This window comes from Pongo abelii, chromosome 12, assembly GCF_028885655.2.
Source record: "Pongo abelii isolate AG06213 chromosome 12, NHGRI_mPonAbe1-v2.0_pri, whole genome shotgun sequence".
NCBI lineage: Eukaryota > Metazoa > Chordata > Mammalia > Primates > Hominidae > Pongo > Pongo abelii.
This window is the reverse complement of record NC_071997.2, coordinates 32,787,789-32,812,586: the sequence shown is the minus strand read 5'-3', so window position 1 is coordinate 32,812,586 and position 24,798 is coordinate 32,787,789. Positions and strand designations below refer to the sequence as shown.

The following is a 24,798-nucleotide window of genomic DNA, read 5'->3' as shown; positions in this document are numbered from 1 at the left end:
GCTGAAACCTCATCTCTACTAAAAATACAAAAATTAGCCGGCTGCGGTGGCAGACACCTGTAATCCCAGGTACTCAGGAGGCTGAGGCAGGAGAATCCCTTGAACCTGGGTGGCAGAGGTTACAGTGAGCCGAGATCACGCCACTGCACTCCAGCCTGGGCGACAGAGTAAGACTCTGTCTCAAAACAAACAAACAAACAAAAAAACACAGAAAGCTGAGTGCTATGTAATCTTCCTCTCCATGTGCCTGAATTCCAGTGCTTCAAATGAATCAAGAACATCAGGGACTTCTGTAAATGCTCCTGCCCAATTCTAAAACTGCCAGAAAAGACAAATTTCCTCATTCACTGATTTCCTTAAAAAAAAAAAAAAATTGATCTACACCTGAAAAGACCTGTGATCTTTTAGACTAAGCCATGATAGGAACATTTTTTTTTTTTTTTTTGAGACGGAGTCTCGCTCTTTCACCGAGGCCGGAGTGCAGTGGCGCTATCTCGGCTCACTGCAAGCTCCACCTCCCGGGTTCACGCCATTCTACTGCCTCAGCCTCCCGAGTAGCTGGGACTACAGGCGCCCGCCACCGCGCCCAGCTAATTTTTTGTATTTTTAGTAGAGACGGGGTTTCACCGTGTTAGCCAGGATGGTCTCGATCTCCTGACCTCGTGATCCGCCTGCCTCGGCCTCCCAAAGTGCTGGGATTACAGGCGTGAGCCACCGCGCCCAGCCGATATTAAGACCACTTTATTCTTATACTTTTTTAAACACTAAATTGGAATCTGCTTGCTTTGGCTTTTGTACAGACAGTAGAAAATAATTACAGCAAAGGCTTATTTACTTAGTTGTAAGTATTCTAGGACCCCCGAGTCTTCATTTTCATAATTTTTAGGTGATTTGCCTCATAAACATCTAACATCCAAGAAATCACATTTCCCCAGGGAAACTTATAGTCTTTTATGATATTGTTATTATACATCTTGGAATCTTTATCTTAGGTATATGACTTAAAAGTAGTTTCTACGATTTCTGTATCAGAAAAGTTATTTCAGAAATTTCACAGTACTAAAATGATTTGATATTTCCCCTCTATTTGTATTACAAGACACCCAGCAAAAGGAGTGGTTAACAAGTAAATTGAGTTCCACACTCTCATTTACATGCTTGAGCACTGATTGAAAATCTACCTTGTATCAGCTACTGTGCTAGGCTAGGTGAGCACTTATTGGTGATAGACTATGAAAAAGTACAATACGTGCCACCAAGCAGTCTAAGAGGAAAGAAATATACAATTAGATGGCTATCGGCTATGCCAAGTGCAAGGAAAGACTATGGATGGTTTATTACGCCAGAATACAGAAAGGGTGCAATCTTAGTATATTGCATAAAAGCTCTTTGGGGGAGGTGATTCTTAAAGGGGAGAGTGGGACTGGCCTGAAAATGGAAACAGCAGAGCAGGCAGCAAGAAGAAAGGGGACTGAGGAGGAGTGGGGAGTGGTGCTTGGAGGAGCTCAGCTTGCAGGTGCAGAACAGTGAAAAGCTTTGGCTTCAGAGAAGTAGCTGGAGGGAGAATGTAAGGAACATGTCATAATGGTCCTTTTATGATGTGCTCATTTTTCAGTGGAACATTTTGGCCCAAGTTGCATGAACTTTTCATACAAATGATATTGTCGGAGGTGTTGGAACCAGAGCAACTCCATCTCGAGCTGGGTAAGATGAGGCTGAAACCTACTGGGCTGCATTCCTAGATGATTAAGGCATTCTATGTCACAGGACAAGATAGAAGGTCCGCACAAAATACAAGTCATAAAGACCTTGCTGATAAAACAGGTTGCAGTAAAGAAGCTGGCAAAAACCCACCAAAAAACTAAGATGGCGATGAGAGTGACCTCTGGTCGTCCTCACTGCTACACTCCCACCAGCGCCATGACAGTTTACAAATGCCATGGCAACATCAGGAAGTTACCCTATACGGTCTAAAAATGGGAGGCATGAATAATCCATCCTTTGTTTAGCATATAAACAAGAAATAACCACAAAAATGGACAACCAGCAGCCCTAAGGGCTGCTCTGTCTATGGAGTAGCCATTCTTTTATTCCTCAACTTTCCTAATAAGCTCGCTTTCACTTTACTCTACAGACTCACCCTGAAGTCTTTCTTGCACGAGATCCAAGAACCCTCTCTTGGGGTCTGGATCTAGATGCCTTTTCTATAACAATATTAAAAAAAAATCACTGACTAACTTAACATTGGCTGTTTGTCCACATGGAGCTTCAATCCATCAACACCACCACTGACAAAATGCTTGCAGTCTGGTTTCCCATGGGAGTGTTTTCAGTAAGAAAAATAGACCAAAAAAAAAAAAAAAGGTAGAAAAACACATACTTTCTTTTCTTTCTTACAGAGCCTTATATTTTCCTGATGCTTTTTTCTTAAGTGGTAAAATACTGTGAGACAAAGGCACGGAAAACTCTGACAATACTTTCTGTAAGCTAGTCTACCCAGTGGGGAAATTGACATGATCAAGGGACCTTATAGAGAAATTTGAATAAAAAGGGAGAGGTACAAAAAGTTTCTAGGAAGAAAATAAAGATACAGAGATAAGAGTAGCTATCAGCTGATGGGCTGAGAGGGTTGTACCTGCAAATAGTGGCCTGTGCCTGCCAGCAGATGCCTTGGAAAAATACTTGGCCGGTTCAGAATCAGGTCCTGCGTAGTTTGGAATGTGAACCACATACGCACAGCCAGGGTAAGATGAGTGTCTCGTTGGGACAGACAAGATAGCTGAGACATAGCTAGCATCTCTGTCAGGGCAAGCATACCTCATTATCCTGGAACAAACGTGCAGTTTATTTATTCACAGGCTGAGAGTGGCATTTTCTTTACTTATCAAGAAACATGATCGTTGGTGTTTTTTTTGTTTGTTTTTTAAGAGACAGCTTCTCACTATGTTGCTTAGGCTAGAGTGCAGGGCTGTTCACAGGCATGATCATAGCTCACTATAGCCTCAAACTCCTGTGCTCAAGAGATCCTCCCACTTCAGCCTCCTGAGTTGCTGGAACTAAAAGAGCACACCATTGCACCCAACAGATCGTTGGTGTTTAATGTCAGCATTAACTGAGTGCAGTACCTCCCTGGGCATCTTTTACGGACTTGGCTCTTCTAGGGATGGAGCTAAAGGAATGTGGTGGAAATGTCTGCTGGTAGCCTTGAGTTGTCCTCACTGACCTGACAACTATTTGCTGTGTCTTCTTTAGAAGCAAGTCACTTAACCAGCCCCCTTAGTTTTCTGTTTGCTTCTCCATAAAAAAGAGAATCAACAGCATCAGAAGTCACTTCCGACTCTCCTGCTTAGAGTCCCAGCATGTAGATTGTCAATATTTCTTTTTGATAATGACCTGCATACATTGAACTTTCCAGTTTCTATTTGAAAAAACCAGCCATCTAAAATTGCCCATTTTACGCAGGAAATCATTGCAAAAATCAAACATAGTGTTCCCATAGCTACTCTGTAAACGGTTTAGGAGGGGGTTTCATTTTCCTTATTTATTTGCAGTGACAGGATATATCTTTGGAAGACTTCCTCTCCAGCTACTCAACATAGCAAGCTGTTACAGCAAATACCCTCCATAGTGCATAACAACAGCTGTTGCTCTGGAAACAAGTTAACACTTTGCTTTCCATAAGACATTTCACTTTCCTTAACAATATTAAATCAATGGTTTACTGGTATAAATAACAGCCTTGGCCTTGGCTATGTACAGACTTGAAGCAATGAATTTGAGTACTAGGAAAAGCACCTGATAAAAATCAATTATATTTAAAAATATTAACATTTAAAAGTCACTGTAATTTTATCCCCATCCCCAAACTTGTTTCTAAATAGAAAAAAAAAAAAAAGATATTGATGCTCTATACAAAACTAAAAAGTAAAATAATAGAGCTTACCAAATCTTCCCTAATTAACAAATAGATCTTGTTTTAAAGTGACTATTGCTCATGAGGAACATGAAACATAAATATTTTTTAAATGTTACTGAAGTTGATTACAAAGAAAGTTATGGAAACGCAGGCAGCTCGCTGATCTTTGGGTGAGAGACCTAACTTCTTTGTTTCCTTGGCTTCAGATGAAATCCTTGGCTTCAGATGAAATCCTTGGCTTTCAAGTGAGTCCTGATGTACTATGAGGTAGGGTATTAAGATTCAAGGGGGCAATATATAAAAAGTAAAGTATGATTGTATAAAATATGAGCCCCATATATGTTTTCATCATTCCATTTAATTTGAAATAAAAATAAAATAAAGTCATTTATTGTGGTATTAATAATTTTTATAAAATAGCAAATAAAAATTATTTTTCTATTTTATAAATTATCAATATGTTAGTAGAGTTTTATTTATTTTCTTTTTTTTTTATGGAGTTTTACTCTTGTCACCCAGGCTGGAGTGCAATGGTGCTATCTCGGCTCACTGTAACCTCCGCCTCCCGGGTTCAAGCGATTCTCCTGCCTCTCAAGTGATTCTCCTGCCTCAGTCTACCATATGGCTGGGATTACATGCACTGGCCACCACACCTGGCTAATTCTTGCATTTTTAGTAGAGGTGGGGTTTCGCCATGTTGGCCACACTGGTCTCAAACTCCCGACATCAGGTGATTCACCTGCCTCGGCCTCCCAAAGTGTTGGGATTACAGGCGTGAGCCACCATGCCCGGCCAATATGTTAGTAGGTTTCAATAAGTAGACAGAAGAAACAAGAAATAAATAGCCTTGATGAAATTACTATGGTGCCTTTGAGCAGTTTATGGCTCTAATTGTTGATAATTTCACTGGGTCAAGTTCCTCATCCCAGCACTGGAGTTCAAGCAGTGAGCTTCGTAAGTAAAAATCCCATGAGGCAAAACGTTAGGTCAAACGTTTTTCTACTTTGCTCTGGACAACCTACTAAATCCAAGGATCAGATTTCGGTTGTGCCTTCCTCTACTTCTCAGCAATATTTGGTCCATCTCATCATTCCCTGCCCTGAGAAAAACATTCATCATGATTCCTGCCTCCCAAGCTGCCCATCCTTAGTCTCCTTTGCTGGCCCCTACTCTTATCCCTGACCTTGTAACAATGGAGCATCCTAGGGCTCAGTCCTTGGACTGATCTCCCTTCTCTCTGCACTCACTCTCACATGGTTTAGTCTTATCCCACAGCTTTATAACCTCCAAGCCATGACTCTTAAATGAATAGTTCCTGCCCAGACCTCCACCTTTAACTCCAGACTCTGCAATCCAAAAGCCTACAAAACTCCACTATGTATCTTAAATGTAACATGTTTAAAAACTGCAAATCATCCTCTTAAAAATCAGCTCAACCTCGGTCTTCCTTCTCCATCTCTACTAACAGCAACTCCATCCCTCCAGCTGCTAAGGACAAAAAAGAGTCATTAATGACTGCTCTTTCCCTTATACCCCATACCCAGCCCATCAGTTAATCCAGTCAGCTGTTCCTTCAGAATATAACCAGATAAAGTTAACTTCTGCTTCCAGGAAGATGAAGTAGACACACTTGTCCCTATTCCTCCTGGTAAGTACAAATAAAAACTCTGGACATTATCTATAAAACAAGCATAAGAAGTCTCTAGAAGGAGGACAGCAGAAGACAGGCTGGTGAGGGACTTTGGGGCCCAAGGAACAGCACTGTGCCTGGTGAGTTTCCTGGGTTTTCGTATTGCCCATGTATTCTAGACTTAGTGATGGAAAAGCCAGCAAGCCAGAATCAACAATGGGCACAGATTAAAAAACAAACAAAATGCCCATCCAAAGGACCAGGTAAAGGATAGCATGCCAAGGCAAAAAACTTTTAGAAAATAACCCCTCTACTTTGATCAAACACTACAAAATACTGCAGTCCCACCGCTACAAGCAAAAACTGAGAGCGTACACTCTCTCCTCCACAGTTTGTAACAAGGTGCCTCAACCACATCCCCTCCACCCCGACAAGTCCAGGTCATATCAGAGAAAGCTGAATAAGGAGCCTGGACTTTCATCCCTGCAAGGTGGCCATGAGGTCACCCCCACAGTGATAGTAGAGACCGTATAGGGTTTTAAGACTTCTACTCCTAAGAGGTAGAAATGAGGTAGGCCCTCCTAACTAGAGTGGTGTCATAGGAGGCCTAATGGAGGGTCAGGACCCTCACCACCCCCACTGCATAATGCCGCCCCCACCACCTTTGTCAGTGGAAGCTACGGTTAGAGCTGTAATGAGGTCTTGCCCAGCGAGGTTGGTATCAGAGGAAGCATCATGGGAGGCCAGAACCCTCACTAGCACTCAGCAGCAACAGGGAGCCCCTCTCTACCACAGGTAACAGAAGAGGCTTAGGGGGTGCCTGGAATTAATGAGGCAATGCCTACTCCTTCCTTCACTGGAGTGGTATGAAAGGAAGCCAACTAAAACAAAAGATTTAAATAAGATCCATAGTCTTATAATATTCAGAAAGTTCAGGCTTCAATAAAAAATTATTAGTAATACCAAGAACCAGGAAAATCACCACTTCAGTTAAAAAGAATAATCATTAGACACTAATGCTGAGATGTCAGAGATGATGAAATTATCTGATGAAGATTTTGAAATAGCCACGATACAAAAAAAAAAAAAGGCTTCAATGGCAAATGTGAAAATGCTTGAGCCAAATTTCTTTTTTTTTTTTTTTTTCCTAAGACAGAGTTTCACTCTTATTGCCCAGGCTGGAGTGCAATGATGCAATCTCGGCTCACTGCAACCTCTGCCTCCTGGGTTCAGGCGATTCTCCTGCCTCAGCCTCACAAGTAGCTGGGATTACAGGCACCCACCACCACATGCAGCTAACTTTTTTGTATTTTCAGTAGAGATGGGGTTTCATCATGTTGGCCAGGCTGGTCTCAAACTCCTAACTTCAGGTGATCCACCTGCCTCGGCCTCCCAAAGTGCTGGGATTACAAGTGTGAGCCACCACGCCCAGGCTTGAACCAAATTAAAAAAAAAAAAAAATAGAAAGTATGAAGAACCAAATGGAAATTTCAGAATTGGAAGATATAATTACTAAAATGAAAACCTTAACATATGTGTTTTACAGCTGAATGAAGGGGACAGAGAAAACAGTAAGTTAACTTCAAGACTGAGTAATGAGAATTATCCAATCTAAAAAGCATAAGGAAAATAGACTTAAAAAATGAACAAGAACTGACAGATCTGTAGAATTATAACAAAAGGTCTAACATTCACGTCTCCTAAATCTCAGAAGAGCAGAAGAAATAGGACAGGGCTGAAAAAGTATTCAAGGAAATAATGACTGAAAATTTCCAAAGTCATCAAAAGACATAAATCTAAAGTATTGAGGAGCTAAGCAAAGTCTGAACAGGACAAACCCAAAGAAATACACACCAAAACGTGTGATAATTAAACTTCTTAAAACTAAAGGCAAAGAAAAATCCTGAAAGCAGGGATGGAGGAACAACACCTTACATAAAGGGAAAAGGAACTTGAATGACAGTGGATATTTTATCAGAAGCCATGAAGGTCAGGAAAAAGTGGCATAACATTTTTCAAGCACTAAAAGAAAAAAAATTGTTAACCCCAAACTTTATACCTAGCAAAAAATATAATTCAGGAATGAAAGGAAAATCAAGACATCCTCAAATGAATGAAAACTAAGATTTGTCACCAATAGAACTGCTAAGAAGACAAAAGGAGTTTTCTAAACAAAAGCAAAATAATAGAAAAACACCAGAAAGGAAGCAAAAACAATAGAAAGAGTAAAAATATGGGTAAATACAATATATATTCTTCCTCCTCTTAAGTTTTCTAAACGATGTTTGATGACTGAAGCAAAAAGAGTAAGATGTTGCATGCAGTTCTCAACATACGTAGAAGAAATATGTGAGAATTATAATTGCTAGAGGGTAAAGGAACATAAACAAGGCAAAGTTTTGCACTTTACTTGCATTGGTAAATGTCAACAACGATAGATCATCATAACATGTATTTATGATGTAATAGCTAAACCGATGATTATAGAAGTTATACAAAAAGATACACTCAAGACCACTATAGATAAATCAAAATAGAATTCTAAAAATATTTCAAGTAACCCCTAGGAAGGCAGGAAAAGAAAGCAGAGAAATATAGAAGGCAAAAATCAATATGATAGAACTAAGCCATAACATATAAATAATAATGTTAAATATAAATGGTCTAAATACATCAACTAAAGGCACAGCTTCCCAGACCAGATTTTTATTAAAAAATCATGCAACTATACATTGTCTATAAGACACTCACTTCAAATTTGGTGATATAGGTAAGTTGAAGGTAAAGAATGAAAAAGTGTTATATCATTCAAATATTAATTAAAAGAATGTAGCAGTCACTATATTAATATAGGATCAAGTAGACCTCACCACAAAAGAAAACTACTAAAAACATCACATATTGATAAAAAGCTCAATCTACTAAGAAGACATAGCAATCCTAAATGTGTATGTATAAAAAAGAACAGAGCTATAAAATATGTGAAGCAAAACCTGATGGAACTGAAGAGAGAAATAGACAAATCCACAATTTTAATTGGAGACTTTGACACCTCTCTCTTACTAGTTGATGGAACAACTACACAGAAAATTAGAAAATACATAGAAAAACTAGACAACATCATCAACCAATAGGATCTAACTAATCAACATTTATAGAACACAATGAAACTATACAATATGCATACTTCTCAGGTACCAAGGAACATATACCAATACTGATCATATCCCAAGCTGTAAAACAAATCTCAACCATTTTAAAACAATTGAAATTATATGGATTATGTTCTTTGCCCACAATTGAATGAACTAGAAATCAATTAGAGAAACATAGTACTGGAAGTCATAGTCTGTGCAATAAGGCAAAACAAAAAAAAAAAAAAAGGAAATAAAAGACATTTAAATAAGAAAGAAGAAATAAAATTGTCCCTATTTGCAAATGACATGATTATCTATATAGGAAATCTCCAAAAATCTCCAGAAATTTCTAGAACTAATAAGTAAATTCAGCATATTTGCAGGAAAGCAAGCTAAACATTTAAAAATCTATCATAGTAGAAAAACAAAGAAGACTGACACAATCCAACTTCAATACTTACTATCAAGCTAGAATAACAAAGGAATTGAAGTATTGGTAAAAGAATAAATAGATCAATGGAACAGAAAAGAGAGCCCCGAAAGAGACCTACACAAATATAATCAACTAATCTGACAAAGAGTCAAAGGGAATTCAATGGAGAAAGTAGTTTTTTCCATAAATGGTGCTGACACAATTGAAAATCCATATGCAAAATAATGAACCTAGACACAGATCTTACACCTTTCACAAAATTTGACTCAAAATAAATCATAGATCTAAATGTAAAATGCTAAACCATAAAACTCCTTGAAAATAAGGGAAACTCTAGGGAATCTTGGGTTGGGTAATGACTTTTTAGATACAATATGAAAAGCATCACCCAAGAAAAAAAACAAAGACAAATTGGACTTTATTAAAATTTAAAATTTCTGCTCTGTGAAAGACACTGTTAAGAAAATGAAAAGAAAAGCCACAAACTGGGATAATTTTTTTTTTAAAGAAACATGTATCCAATAAAGGACTGGTACTGAAAATATGCAAAGAAATCTTAAAATTCAAGAATAAAAAACCAAACAATCCAATTTGAAACTGGGAGAATTTAACAGAAGTCTCACAAAAGAAGAAATACAGATAGTAAATAAGCATGAGAAAAGATGTTCAACATCATATGTCATTAGAGAATTGCAGATTAAAACAATGAGATGCTACTACACACCTATTCGAAAGGCTAAGTCCAAAAGCACTGACAACACCAAATGTTGACAAGGATAAAGAACAACAGTAACTCTCATTCATTACTGGTGAGAATGCAAAATGGTACAGTCTCTTTGGAAGACCACTTGGCAGCTTCTTTAAGCATGCTCTTACCATATAATCCAGAAAATGCACTCCTTGGTATTTACCCCAGAGGTGAAAACTTATGTCCACACAAAAACCTACACACAAATGTTTACAGCGGCTTTATTAATAATCACCAAAGCTTACAGGCAACCAAGACGTGCTTCAATAAATGAATGCATAAATAATGATACACCCACTAATGAGACATTATTTATCACAATAAAGAAATGAGCTATCAAGCCATGGGAAGACATGGAGGAACCTTAAATGCATACACTAAGTGAAAGAAGCCAATCTGAAAAGGCCACATACGGTGTGATTTTAACTATATGACATTCTGAAAAAGGTAAAACTATGAAGCAAAAAGATCCGTGGTTGCCATGGTTTGGGGGCAGAAAGGGATAAATAAACAGTACACTGAGCATTTTTAGGGTAATGAAACTAATCTGTATGATACTATGGTGGATACATGCCATTATACACTTGTCAAAGCTCATTCAGTGCCTAACACAAAGAGTGAATCCTCATGTTAACTACTGACTTTAGTTAATAATAATGGATCAATGTTGGCTCACCAATTGTAACAAATGTACCAAGATAAAGCAAGATGTTAATAATAGGAGAAACTGTGTAGGTGGTAGGATGGGAACCCTCTGTACTTTCTACTCAATTTTTCTGTAAATATAAAACTGCCGTTAAAAGTCTTATTCTTTTTTTAAAAAACTGAATTTCATTTCTATATACTAGCAATAAACACATGGAGAATGAAATTTAAAATACAATATTATTTACAATTCCTCCAGAAATGAATTCATTGGATGTAAATATTACAAAACACATAGTATTTGTGTGCTAAAACCTGCAAAATACTGATGAAAGAAATCAAAGAAGACCTAAATAAACAGAGGGATAAACCGTGTCCATGGATTAGAAGATTGAACGTAATGAAGATACCAATTCTCCCCAAGTGGGTTTAATATAACTCATACCAAAGTGTCAGCAAGATTTTTTGTAGATACATAGACAAGATTATTCTCAAATTTATAAAGTCAAATAATCTAGACTAAATAAAACAAACAATCTAGACTAAGTAAAACAATTTTTTAAAAAAAGAAAATAGGAGGAATCACTCTATCTAATTTTAACATTTACTAGACAGATAAATAATTAAATTGATGTGGTACTAGCAGAGGAATAGAGACACAGATCAATGAAACAGAATCCAGAATCTAAAAATTAGTCCCATACAAGTAGGATCAACAATTTTTTGACAAAAATGCAAAAGCAACTCAATGTAGGAAGGACAGTCTTTTTAACAAAGGGTGTTGGAACAACTGGACATACATCTTCAAAAAAGAGTGAGACTCACGTCTTATACAAAAATTAGCTGGAAATGTATCAGAAATTTAAGTGTAATTCATAAAACTTTTAGAAGAAAATGTGGGAGAAAAATCTGTAAGACCTAAGGAATGGCTGTAATCCCAGCACTTTGGGAGGCCGAGGCGGGCGGATCACGAGGTCAGGAGATCAAGACCATCCTGGCTAACACATGGTGAAACCCCATGTCTACTGAAAATACAAAAAAAAAAAAAAAATTAGCCGGGCATGGTGGCATGCACCTGTAATCCCAGCTACTCAGGAGGCTGAAGCAGGAGAATTACTTGAACCCGGGAGGCAGAGGTTGCAGTGAGCCAAGATAGCACCATTGCACTCCATCCTGGGCTACAGAGTGAGACTCTGTCTCAAAAAAAAAAAAGGAAAGAAAGTAAGTTTAAAAAACATCAGAGAGTGTGCAGAATCTGTAAAAATACATATGGACATATTTATGGTAGAAAGTATATGATGTTTAGAATTTGCTTTAAAATAATTCAGTGTGGATTATTTACATAGATTTATATAGATGTATAAATAAGATATGTTGATAATTATTAAATTTTGTGTGATGGTAACATATGAGTTCCTTATCTCTTTACTTCTGTGAAAATTTAAAAATTTCTAAAATGAAACAGTTTTTTTAAAAATCTAAAATTAAAAAACATTCCAGAACTGATATTTTAAAGTACATAGCAACCCATATATACACAGTTTTTTGGTGTTTTCTTTTGTTTTGTTTTTTACAGGTGATGTCTATTTGATAGATTCCCTTATGGTAGTTAAATAATTTTAATAGGACTGTGTTAGAATGAGACACATTTTTACCTCCTAATATCCTGGTCCTAGTCATCTGGAATACATCAAATCTCCTAAATGGACTCTCTGATTCCTCCCTTGCCTTTCCATAGGCTGCTAATGATACAACAAGCTGGAGAGGTTATTGTATAATATGTCAGATTGGAAGCATTTATTAGTTCCCCCCTCATCTCATTCAGAGGATGAGCCGATGTCTTTTCAATAGCTCAGCCTCCCCAGTTGCCTCTCTGACCACGTCTTCTACGCTCCCCTCACTTGCCCTTCATCAGCTGTCCACCTTCGCTTCTGTTGTTGTCACCCATGAAGTATGCCCTGACCTCTGAGCCTTTGCATCTGATGTTCCCTCTATCTTGAACACCCTTCTTCTCATTGCATGGCTTGCTCCCTCGGTTTCTTCTGGTTTCCACTCCAATGTCAGAGATGTGCTTTCCTCCGGCCACATTACAGAGTTCTTATTTATATCCACCCCCATAGTCTCCAGCCCTGTCCATGTCTTAGGTTTCTCCAGAGCACTTATCATCTTCTAACTACTGTGTAATCGGCCAAGTATGTTGCTTCATCTGACTCCCCTCACCCAAATGTCAGCCCCCTTAGGGCAGGAACTTTTATCCTTTTTTTTTTTTTTTTTTTGACTACTGTTCCCCAGAACCTAAAATAAGTGTCTGGCATATAGTATGTGCTCAAAAAATATTTGTTGAATACATTTTAATCACAATTACCAGCTAAAGAGTGGCATATCTTGGTCAGTACAGATGGCACAATATTAACTACCATGTACTAGGATGACAGTGATAATGACAATAATGAACATGTGTCTATGAAGCACTAACTCTTGGCTGGAAAGTCTGCCAAATGCCTTATGTGGACACGCACGCACACACACACACACACACACACACACACCCTTCAGAGAGCAGAAAGTGTTTCACTAGGGAGAAGCTATGATGAATTTATGTTCCCTAGTGATGTCTTATTTTTGGTGCTTCAAATTGGTATATCATCATAAGAATAGCTGACATTTATTGAATACCAACTACATGGCAACGACTCTGCCAAGCATTTGTATTATGATGTCTTTTCATTTTGAAAACAACTGTGAGGTTGGAACTATTCTTATCTCCCTTTTACAAACCTGTTTGTGGAGATTAAGAAGCCTGACCGAGTGCTCTTAGACAAAGTGATGGCACCAGGTGATGAAGGCAGACCGGAAGCCCAGCTTGTACCCCCATAGAACCCTTACCATGAGCCAGTCCCTGTGCTAAACACTCTACAGCATCTATCTAGTCCCCGAAAGAAGGACTAGAGGAGCTTCCAAAACAGCTCATGGGATGGCAGGACCCACATTCAACCCAGGGATGTCTATCTCAAAGCAAACCTCACCTGTTCATGAGGCCTCCCTGGACACCCTATTTAGTGTGGAAGTCCCCTCCATACACACACACCCCTCTCATCTTTTACTTTCTTCCAAGTGCTTGACTGACTTATTGTTTATTTTTAGCCTCCCTGCTATAATGAAAGCCCCACAACGGCAAGAATTTAGGGCTGATTCTGAAGCATCCAGAACAGTGCTCAGTATACAGCAGGCACTCAATAATTGCTTTTCCCTGGTTCTAGTTGATGCTTTCTCCTAAGAAAAGGTCCAAAATTTCAGGCAGAAGTAATAATGCCTCAAGATAAGAGAGGCCCAAACAGCTCCTTGCTCCTTCAGGGTTTGAATACCCTGCATGAAAGAAGGCAGTGGAAGGAAGCTATTCTTGTGTGTGTTCAGGCCCAGACCTGGAGCTGAGCACACAGTGTAAGCAGTATGAGTATAATTTCAAAGAAGATCCTGGGCCTGGGTTAGAAGTTTTGGGACTAAATGTCTAGACGGCCTCAGTGATTCTCATTAGAGGGTGATTTTGTGCCCACCCACACCTAGGACGCCTGGCAATGTCTGGAGGCATTTTTAGTTATCATAACTGGGATCTATTGGGTAGAGGCAAGGGGTGCTACTAAATATCCCACAATACTCAGGACAGTCCCACAACAAAGAATTATCTGGCCCACAATGTCCATAGTGCCAATGTTGAGAAATCCTGCTGTACACATCAGGAGTTCCTAGCATGAGAGGAGATTTCTGCTTCTGAGTGTGGCGGGCATTTTCAGGGATCTCCTGAAGCCTCCATGGAGGTGGAAGCCTGTCCTTTGTGAAGGGAACCCAGGCCATGCTGCTGGGATAATCACAGGTCTTGTTTTCAGAAAGCGATTGCCTCTCATCATTGCAGGGATATTACATAAACTGCCAACCAATTCTCAGAAGCCCACAAATAAATTGTACAGGACACAAAATGGCACTCTCTGAAAAAAGGTGATTTTTAAGTACAGCCTTGATGTTGCGCCCTAGAACTTTCAAGCCAACTCTACCCTCAAGAGCTGGAGCGTGTGGAAGCCCAGTGAGCCACCCTGGGAGCGGCCCCAAGCCTGCATGCAATGGAGCCTGGGCTGGGGTCCCAGATGAAAGTCAGCTGTTATTCAGGAACGGCAGCCACTCCTGTAACGTGATACTGTGTCTGTGGTGATGGCTGTGTGATCCCAAATGTCTGAACGAATATCAGAAAATTAAGTTGATGTTAGACATTTCCAGATGTCTAAGTACTGGACATTTACGGGAAAAGGAGGCTAAGTTGCATTTTCCATTAAATTTTGTGGTGCACAGTTTTTTCTAGCTAACTAAAACACAGTGGAAGTATTTGGAGTGATTTGCTGTATTTAGGACAATGTCCAGAATCCCCATATACGAACACCCAAAAAACTGATAAATAAGACCCAGCTACAACAGAGTAATCGATCTGCAAGCCAGGGTGGGGGCTGAGGTGGGGGTATCTCAATGAGATTAGATACCTACAACAGGTTGATGTGCTTCCTAAATTATTTAAGAATTTACATTTATATAAACTCTAGACTCAAATCTTAATTCTTCCTGTGCTGTTTCAAACTGCCAAATGTAAGGACATTCATGTTTGTATTTTATTTTGCCTTGTATGGTAAAGCAAGTTGTTGTGTGTGGATGTGGCTGTTTTTATAAGGACTCTGTACCCTCTGCCATGCTGTGCTCTGTTGATGGCTATTCCAAGCTGCAGTGTTGGCTGATTGAAAAGGTCTCTACTTCCTCACTGCTAACTCCCCAAGCATCCGTGTGCGGTTTCACAATCCCATCATTCTGATATCACCCCTTTGTGAGATCACTGCTGTCTGACCTCTCTCCCTGTGAGAAGAGAAGAAAGGAGGAAGCCTGAGGTAGGGTTTGGCTCTCAGGAGGATCCTCAGGTGACAAAATGTGCAGGAAAATGGAATGGGATCCCTGAGGGAGGACGGGCATTGCAGGGTAAAGAGGACAGAGTCCTCAGGTCCTGTCTAAGAGAATGGGCAGTGAACCGGGATGGGATACACAGCAGATGATCTGGAAGTGTCAGGTGGATTTAGGATAGAAGTAGGTGCCTGGAACAAGGAGACTTTGGGTGTCTGTAGCTGAGCCCTTGGTGAAGACGGAGCTACTGGGCCCCAAGAACTTTTGCATCATTGCCTTATGATCCAATTCCTTCCTGCCTGCTTCTCATGTCCATTCAGTCTGTGTTTGACATTGAAGACTACTGCCTCCTTCCCAAGAAAATGCACCAGACTGCTCACTGACTTGTTTCTTAATGCTTCTTTCTCTCCCTCATTTGTGGGCTTTCTTCTTCCCTTCTTCCCCTAAGAATAATTGGTATTTTACTGTCCTCTTTCCTATGATTGTTTTCCTTAAAGATTATATTTGAAATCAAAAATCACCTCTGCAATTTCTCATCACTATCAACTATGATAATTAATGACTTTCAGGAAAACCAGTTTTGCATATCAAGCTATTTGCTGAATTATTATTACAAACTGGTATTCCACCATCAACTCAAGTTTAATATGTCCAAACCAAAGTAAATCACCATGCTCTACTTCAAAACATGCCCCCTCCTCTTAATTCTCAGATTTCTGTCCACCTTACCAAATTTTCTTAGTCGGAAGCAATTCACAGTTTAGTACCAGTTGGCACGCAATTTTATAGTATGGCACAATAACAACGCCAAAGAAAACTTATTCCTATATTTTGATTCACTATTCACACTTCTGGAAATATAGCCCAAAGAGTAAATACAAATTATAAAAAAATGCTACATACATAGAATTATTTTTGATGTGGAGGTAGCAACCAACATGTTTAAAATTTGAGAAATCACTAAGTAAATACATGGGGAAATGTGTGCTAACATAAAAACAGAAAAGCAAGATAGACATGTGTATTTATGACGATTAAAACAGAAAATAATATGCCTTTAAAAGGATTAAAAACCCACTAAAATAATATTTTTTGTTTGAAGGTATGTGTCCACATTACTTTTTACTGTATGTTATTTAAACTGAATTACACCTATTTGAAAAGGAAACTTCATCATCCTTGATCCCTCCAGCTCTTTTTTGTTTGGCTACCAATTTTACATGTTAACTCCTCACATATCAATTATATTCTTTATTTCCTTTTCATTTTTACTGTCCCACCTTTGTTCAACCCCTGATGATACTGATTCACTGAATGATTTTGATTTTCATTCACTCCCAGGCTTTCTCCATTTCCCTTCTGTGTTGCTAGACAGCCCAAAACAACATGTCCCAACCAGAGGGATATATGGCATTGTTCTGATGAATAAAACATTGGCAGAAACTGACTGTTAAATTCTAGAAGCACTTCCTCTTTTCTGAGGATGAAAGAGCATGAAGGTGACTGTCCACCTCCAAGGGTGGTAGAAGAAACAGTTCACAGAGCCTGGGTTCCTGGCAGCATCATTGTGGAAGCTGCTTCTGACCCTCTTGTTCCAGGAGAAAAATAACCTTTTTGTTTTCTGTTACTTGCAGCCTAATGCACTGCCAACTAACATCTTGCCTCACTGCCTCCCTGCTTGTAGCCTCACATCATTCACTTCAGCTTACACTTCTATAAGGGTGAAAGAAGAAAAGACCAGAAAATAGTACGAGATAAATAAACATCGACAATAAAAGCAAAACACAGCTGGCAGGCGAAAATAATGTGGAAGACCAAAAATTACAAAAAGCATGCAAAAAAATAAATTTTTTTTGAGATGGAGTCTTGCTCTGTTTCCCAGGCTGGAGTGCAGTTGCATGATCTCAGTTCATTGCAACCTCCGCCTCCCAGGTTCAAGCAATTCTCATGCCTCAGCCTCCCGAGTAGTTGGGATTGCAGATGTGCACCACCCCACCTGGCTAATTTTTTTTTTGTATTTTTTTTTTAGTAGAGATAGGATTTCACCATGTTGGCCAGGCTGGTCTCTAACTGACCTCAAGTGATCTGCCCGCCTCAGCCTTCCAAAGTGTTGGGATTACAACACTTTGGCCACCACACCTGGCCAAACAAATTTTTTAAAGAGCTGTGTAGGTCCATTTAGTAAAGGGCTAAAGAAATTCTGCACATCAATAGTGACTTAGGGCATCAGTATTAATACCACAGTACAGTGTAATAATGAAGTCTCCCCAAAATATGCATTCAGCTTTTGGTCTACAGTGGATACAACAGTGAGTCAAACATACAAGACTCCCACTCTTATGGAGCTTAGAATTGAACTAGAAGTAAAGTATATGAACAAGATAATTACATGAGTAAATAATTTAAAACTGTGCTATGAATTATCAAATTAAAGACTGGGTTTTATAAAGGAGAGCATGGCCCAGAGCATGTACCAGTGGGGAAGGGGCAGGTAAGGAAGTCTTCCTTGGGAAACTGAAGTTTGAACTAGCTGGAGATAAACCCGCTCTGTTAGAAAAATGAACGGAGGAGGAGGAAGGAAGAGAGGAACAGCATTTGGGGAAGTTTAGGGAAGGTCCTGGGGCAAGGGGACAGATACTGAGACGGAGGACCTTAAAGAAGGTCAGATAGCTCACCCCTGTAAGTATATATTTGTTCCCACTGATCAAGAAAAGATGAAATTGTGTTCATTGCATTCTGCTTCAGAAGAAACTAAAAGTATGCAATTGAGTTTCTAAACATTTCCACTTGGAAAAATAAAATCAAACTAGTTTATTACAGAAAATAGTAACTGTAATTTTGCATAAAGTCATTCTAGACATATTTTTAAGCATCTAGTAATTACCAGGAACTATGCTTTGGAGAGCTCAAATAAATAATGAAGGAACTGAAGTAAACAAACAATTCCAGTTAAGCATAATGAGCACTCTGATAGAGGGGTCATCAAAGGCTATGGGGACACTGAGAAAGCAAAAAATTAATTCTCTCAGGGTTGAATTGTCTTGAAAATTCGTTTATGTTCAGTACATCATTGCCAAATGATACCAAACAAGTGAACTGTGACTGAATGTAAACATGAAACAAACCAGAAAATCTAGACTCTGACAAGTCTCCAAAGGTAACAGAATTGTTTAATGGACTTAGAAGTACACAAGCCTACCTCAAAAGCAATTCTGCGAATTAGACCACCCTCACCAGGCTTGGCCAGTCATTCAAATAACTAGATTTGAGGATAATTGAATTTCAGAATATGTATTTGAGATTCTTTTAAAAGAAAGAAAACACTGAATTAGACCTGATTATACACACAAGTCAGATTCGAATATAAAGGTAGAAAGAGCCAATGTAAGTTTAATTTGTTCTTTTGTTAAGATACAAATAAAAGACTTATATTTTTTAATAGTATGCACTACAGTTAGCCTTTTCATTCATTGTAGTTTATTAGATTATCGATAAAACAAAAGCCAGAGACTTGGTTCTTTGCACTGGTTCTGCCAATAAGCAGCTGTATGAAGACAGAGTCACATGATTTCTCTAATTCTCAGTCTCCTTATTATAAAAGGATAATTTCATCGGTAGTGTCCTATAATTCTAAAATTGTTACTCCAGAAAAATCATACACCATTATATTATTTTCACTGAATTCAATATTGGCTAACTGCAATTGTAAAAACTCAGGACATTACAAAGCCATTTCACCAATAATTTGCCAGGCCACAATACATCAGAATTTATAAATGATACTTTCAATTTACCAAAGGTGACCTGGCAAGTATCTGATGTTGAGTAATTGTGAAGCTATATGAAACTTAATAGTAGCTCTAAAGCATAGTGAAGGATATGTAGTCTCATTAACTAGGAAACCATACTGAAAAGTCAGGTACAAAGCTTCCAATGAAATCTATACCTTTCTCTTGGATACAGGAAAGAAACAAAAAACCCCAAATTTAACAAACATAATATCAAATTTCCTTGTATTATTATGGGGATGAATGAAACTTGTGTATAGTATTTCTGTTGTAGAACACATCTTTGCACATCTCAATCATTTTTACCTAAAGTGATTGACAAAGTTTCTGAAAGTAAATGAGTTCCAATACGTGTGCCAACGAGGAATTTGATAATTTAAAAAAATTGGATGTGGTTTTGTCACTAGATCAAAAAAGTGACACACTAATTAAATGCAGTGCTGCATAATAATTTTAAGTGTAATTGCAGTATTTTTCTGACATATATTTACAATCCATCTCCATCATAATTACCATGCACAGATTACGTTACTTTGTTTTTCAAGTTCTCAACTATCTCCTTGAAGTGCAGGCTTTTCAAATATGTGATCATTTTAAAATATACAGTGCCTACACTACCTATCTTATCACAGGACCTCATTATATGAATAACAACAATACTAATATTTATGCTAATACCTAATGTTCTGGAAAACCAACCTTATATTACTTTTCAGTTCATTTTATAAAAGTAAGAATGTTGGGAAAGGAGCATCGTTTTCTAACTTGTCTGTAAAACAAAAGAGTTTCTCCTATTCTTTCCTATGCCATCCATCTCTTCTCTTACTAGTGACAGGTAGGCTTGTATACATCTAAGTCCATTTGACATGACACAAAGGTTTTGACAAATGTGAGTGAGGTGCCTTCTGCAGTTTTTAATGGGAAGGAGCATCCATACCACACGTTTTCAAGGAAAATGGTCCCAGTCCTTCAAACCCAAGGAACCCTGGTGGACAAGCACAGCTGTGGGTCAGCTCACCTCTTTCCCTATTCAGACCTCATACCCTCTTTATAAGTGTGCTATTAATGATGTAATACAAGCAAATGCTACATTCTTTGACAAAAGTAAAACAAAATTATAATGTATGGAATTACATATTTAACAGGAAGATGAAAAATTGTTCCATGTAAAGATGTGTTGAGTTCTGTGATGGTTATTGTTATATATCTACTAGGTTGGATTACGGTGCCAAGTTGTTGGGTCAAATACCAGCTTAATATTGCTGTGAAGGTATTTTTAGATGCAATTAGCTTTTATAATCCCTTGACTTTGAGTAGAGCAGATTACCCCCTACCCCATACTATGAGTGGGCCTCATCTAATCTGTTGAAGATCTAAAGAGAAAAAACAGGTTTCCTGAGGAAGAAGAAAGTCAGCTTCCAGACTGCAGAAGAAAAATTCTACTGGAGTGTCCAGCCTTCAGACTGGAGACTGCAACATCAGCTCTGACCTGAATCTCCAGCCTGCCATTGCCCTGTATATTTCAGACTTACCAGTCCTTACAATCACTCTCTCTCACTCTCTGTGTATGTGTATGTGCACATGCATATGTATATACATGTATGTGTATATATAATATATATTTATGTGTTCTATTGTTTCTCTTTTTTCTGGAGAACGCTGACTAATATTAATTTATTGAGAACATTAAATATAATAGCTATTATTTTTGAAAAATTTTTTTGTTCTATATATGACATTGATAGTCTGTATCAACCCTTAGCAAGTTATTACAAATTTCATGTTCTTAATGTGATTTTAAGTTAATGATATCTGTCTGTCTGTCTCCTATGGGATATTACATACACAGAGTTCAGTCATTTTGTATGAATATAGTAGCATAATTATATATTTATATCATATATATTTATTGTATACATATTATATATTTATATGTGATATTCTCATTTGTAATGATGACAAAAAGTTTTAGAAGTATAATGTATATTACAACATTTTCAACTGTAGGACTCGTTTTAGGTCTGTTAAAACCTTAAGAAGTGGTTCTTCTTAATAAATATTACTATCTTCATATGGAAAAACACATTTAAAAATACTTTTATAGGCAGCTAGTAAATTACAATGACTTTACTTTTAGATCAAAGTTATGTTCTTTAAAATTATAAATGGCACATTAAAAATAACATTTTTTAATCTAACAGAGATCAAAAATATTGAAATTACAGGTCTTAAATTGTTTTTTAATTACTCACAACAATTTTGATCTGGGCATCCTTCAGAAAGATAAGACCCTTTCAGAAGTAGGCTGAGGACAGAGGGTACTTACTAACTGCAGAGTCATAGGAGGTCGAGTTGTGCTCGCCTCTCATGAAGGGGTACGGAGACAGGTAAGCGTGTGTGCAGTTCTTGGACGGTGGCTGATTGGCTAGGAAGGACAGCAAAACAATGGCACTTGTTATTGAAAAGCTCAGTGATGACTCATCCTTAATGGAACAGAAATACAGAGCACAAGGGTTACACAAGCAAAATAAAACTACTGGTTCCATCAGCAAATTCAGCGAATTGTTGTGAGGAGGAAGGCCTTCTAGGAAACTCATATCAAGATGCACATGAGACGAAGGTGGATTCATCCAGAACATCTAGCTACATGACATAATTCAATGGAATAAACACAAATGCCCTTTATATCACCTTACGATTTAAGGTACCACATTTCATCTTTTTTCACATACTCCCCAGTACCCAACAGTGTCTAGCACACAGTAGGGAATAAAAAATAATTGTTTTAAAAATCTAATAAACTTAAGTTTAACCTTGATTAGTTCAAATTAATAAAAAAATTCTTCTATATCCATTTTATTGTAGGGAAGAATGCAAATGATAAGTTATACAATAATTCAAATAATTTTTAATATTTGAAAACATCACAAGAAGGCACTTTTATGTTGTCTGAAAACTTAAAATTTTTATATGTGCACTTTAAGGTGGACTGAAGTATTGAAATATTCTTTCTTTCTCTAAGTCTTTGGCAAAATCTTCCTCTTGCACAGTCTGACTTACTTCCCTTTACTAAAGTCTAAACCATTTCCACAGGCAAGTTGTATGCTTATTCTCCTGCCCCCAAATCCACTGTAAGACAGTCTATCAGGTACTTGCCTCAAAACGCTGCTTCATCACTACTTTGTTCCTTATATATGCCAACTTATCACCAGCTTGCTTAAGTCTTCCGGGACCTCCTATTTTTATTAAATATTCCATAATCCTGACTATTATGTAAATACCATACTTTGATTTTTGATAAGAAGACTAATAATTTCAACTCTCAATAAGCTTTAGGCTAATAAACAGCCCTTTCATTGTTGAATACAATGAAATAAGTGCTAGCTATTTTCAATAAATTGATTTTCAAAGATTAATTCAATATAAAGAATAGAGTTGAACAAATGCATTATAGTTTTTAAAAGTTATGCTACCTTAAAAAAGAACTTTAAAGTTTCAATGAGAACACAAACATCAAAAGCAAGGCACTTCTTGATAGTGCCAACAAACTTGGTTAAAGCTTAAATAATATAAGCTTTCATCTGCCATGGCTGGTAATTAAGTTTCATTATTTTTTTAAAAAAAGATACTGTTAGCTTTGAAGTTATGAATATAAAATAATACATCTCTATTTATGGATTTTTACATTTGAGATTTCAAGGGCTGATACCAAAAAAATATTATTTATTTGCAACATAGTATTCACAGACACTTGAAAAAATGCTATAGACAATACCTGTTCTGTTTGTTAGAGTTAGTGTATTCTAAACAGGAGCAGTGAAACAATGGATAATTCAGTTTTGCCATAAATATTCAGACTCCTGTTTTATGCTAAAAGATAAAATAATTATTCCTATAGCCATGTCTACTTACTGAAAAGGAATCTGTACATGATGAACCTTTTAAAGACATCTAATTGAGATTTTGTAACTCACAATCCAGTCCGCTAAAAGTGACATATACTATGTAAGAAACTGTTCATTTTTATTTTACAGACTAGAGGGAAAATAAAGCTAAATTGTACTTACTGTACCAGAACTTCCAAATATTGGAGTCATTCTCTTCCACAATCCCATTAAACCAACACCTCCAGAAGAACCCTTCATGGTGAAAAGTGACGTTCTCTATCTGCACAGAACAAAATGAAGTAACTTGCCATCAATACAAGAAATATAATCAAAATCACTACAGCCAGTAAATTTTTAAGGACATGTATTTTATCCCAAATAACGAAGCTCAGTAGCTTTCTACATATCTCTTCTATGAAGAAATAGACACTCCACTACTATTCTCTGGTTTCAAGAGCATACATAAGGCTATCTTCATAACTACCATGTGCATCACTATTTTGAAGAAGAGACTCACATTCTGTTCACCTGAACATCTCCCCACTTCAGTTGCAAGAAGCCAATAATCCGATCCAAAAGCCACCAAAAAGAGTAACACCCCCAAAGCACCAAAGAGAGCTCCAAAGAAGATAGCAATATTTAATCTCATTTTCAATTCACTGGTTTCCTTTTAAATAAAATATGAAATTTTAAAATGGTAAGACACCTAGTTTCTCAGAAACAACAGCAAAGAAAAAAAAAAGAATAATATTTTTGAGTTGGCAGAATCTTCTTGAGAAGGCTGTCCTAGCTCATGTTTTGGTGGCTTCTCGCTCACGCCCCACCAGCAGATTCATATTCCCTTTGCTCGCCCCTGGAGGGACTCCAGCCCAGCAGCTGAGAATTGCTGGCTATTTTAAGATAGTGATTGAGGAGCTGTCTTTCTCCCATGGGGATCAAAAAATAGCTGACCTTCTCTTGACTATAGAGAGAAGTATCAGGAACTGGCTCAGATTATCATTATTGCTGTTGGGTAATCCACAGAAGTAGAAAGAAGATGGAATGGCTATGAAGTCATTGAAAGCATTGGCCCCAAATCTTGTGTCTGAACAAGCTCCTCTTAGTCTAGAATGCCCATTACAATCCCAAAGACCCTTAAGACTCTCTTTGAAGATATATAAATCACAGATATAAAGAACCACAAAGACCGATCTTGAATACAATTGAAGTTGTAATTAACTTAATTCCTTTTGGACTTTTTTTGTGGTAGAAAACACGTTTTTGGTCAAATAGTCTAGCATAACACAGTACAGTTCACGTTTATAATCTAAACATTCAGAGGTATACTTAAAAGGTCAAGAATGTTCATGGTAACATAATTCTTGAAAGTATAAAGAAGAGGTTTTATGCAGCATACACTAGTGACATAAAAACAACACTTTCTGCAGCAGCCTCATGAGTCTTATACAAGTTATTCCAAAAAATCATCCCCAAAGTGGACTGATGAAAAAAGTCTCAAAAATGTATTATTTCCTGAATTAAGATGAAATAATCCGATCTACTTCTTTTTCCTTCATTTTAAAATATCTAACTTCCTCAAAATATGAATCATACTTAATACTCACACAGACCACCTAATAGCAATGAATCTACACTTTCTTCAAGCCTTTACTCTTTACAGCTTATTTGTTTGTTTTGTTTTT

At 37.6% G+C, this 24,798-nt stretch overlaps 1 protein-coding gene and 1 long non-coding RNA gene across 6 annotated transcripts in view; one reads left to right on the top strand and one right to left on the bottom strand.

The window, feature by feature from the left end:
• Positions 1–24,798, bottom strand: part of TMEM182 (transmembrane protein 182) — a 110,440-nt gene that overhangs the window by 58,745 nt on the left and 26,897 nt on the right. For all 5 annotated transcript variants that reach the window (XM_054547832.2, XM_054547833.2, XM_009236730.4 and 2 more), the window contains 2 exons: positions 23,297–23,396; positions 21,556–21,654 (listed from right to left, as the gene is read on the bottom strand). In XM_054547832.2, the coding sequence (XP_054403807.1) occupies positions 21,556–21,654; positions 23,297–23,396 (199 nt within the window). The remainder of the gene's footprint in view (positions 1–21,555; positions 21,655–23,296; positions 23,397–24,798) is intronic.
• LOC129057634 (uncharacterized) lies at positions 1,638–23,393 on the top strand. The gene is made up of 3 exons (XR_008522263.1): positions 1,638–1,704; positions 4,123–4,183; positions 23,264–23,393. It is a non-coding gene; the product is annotated as an uncharacterized LOC129057634 (long non-coding RNA).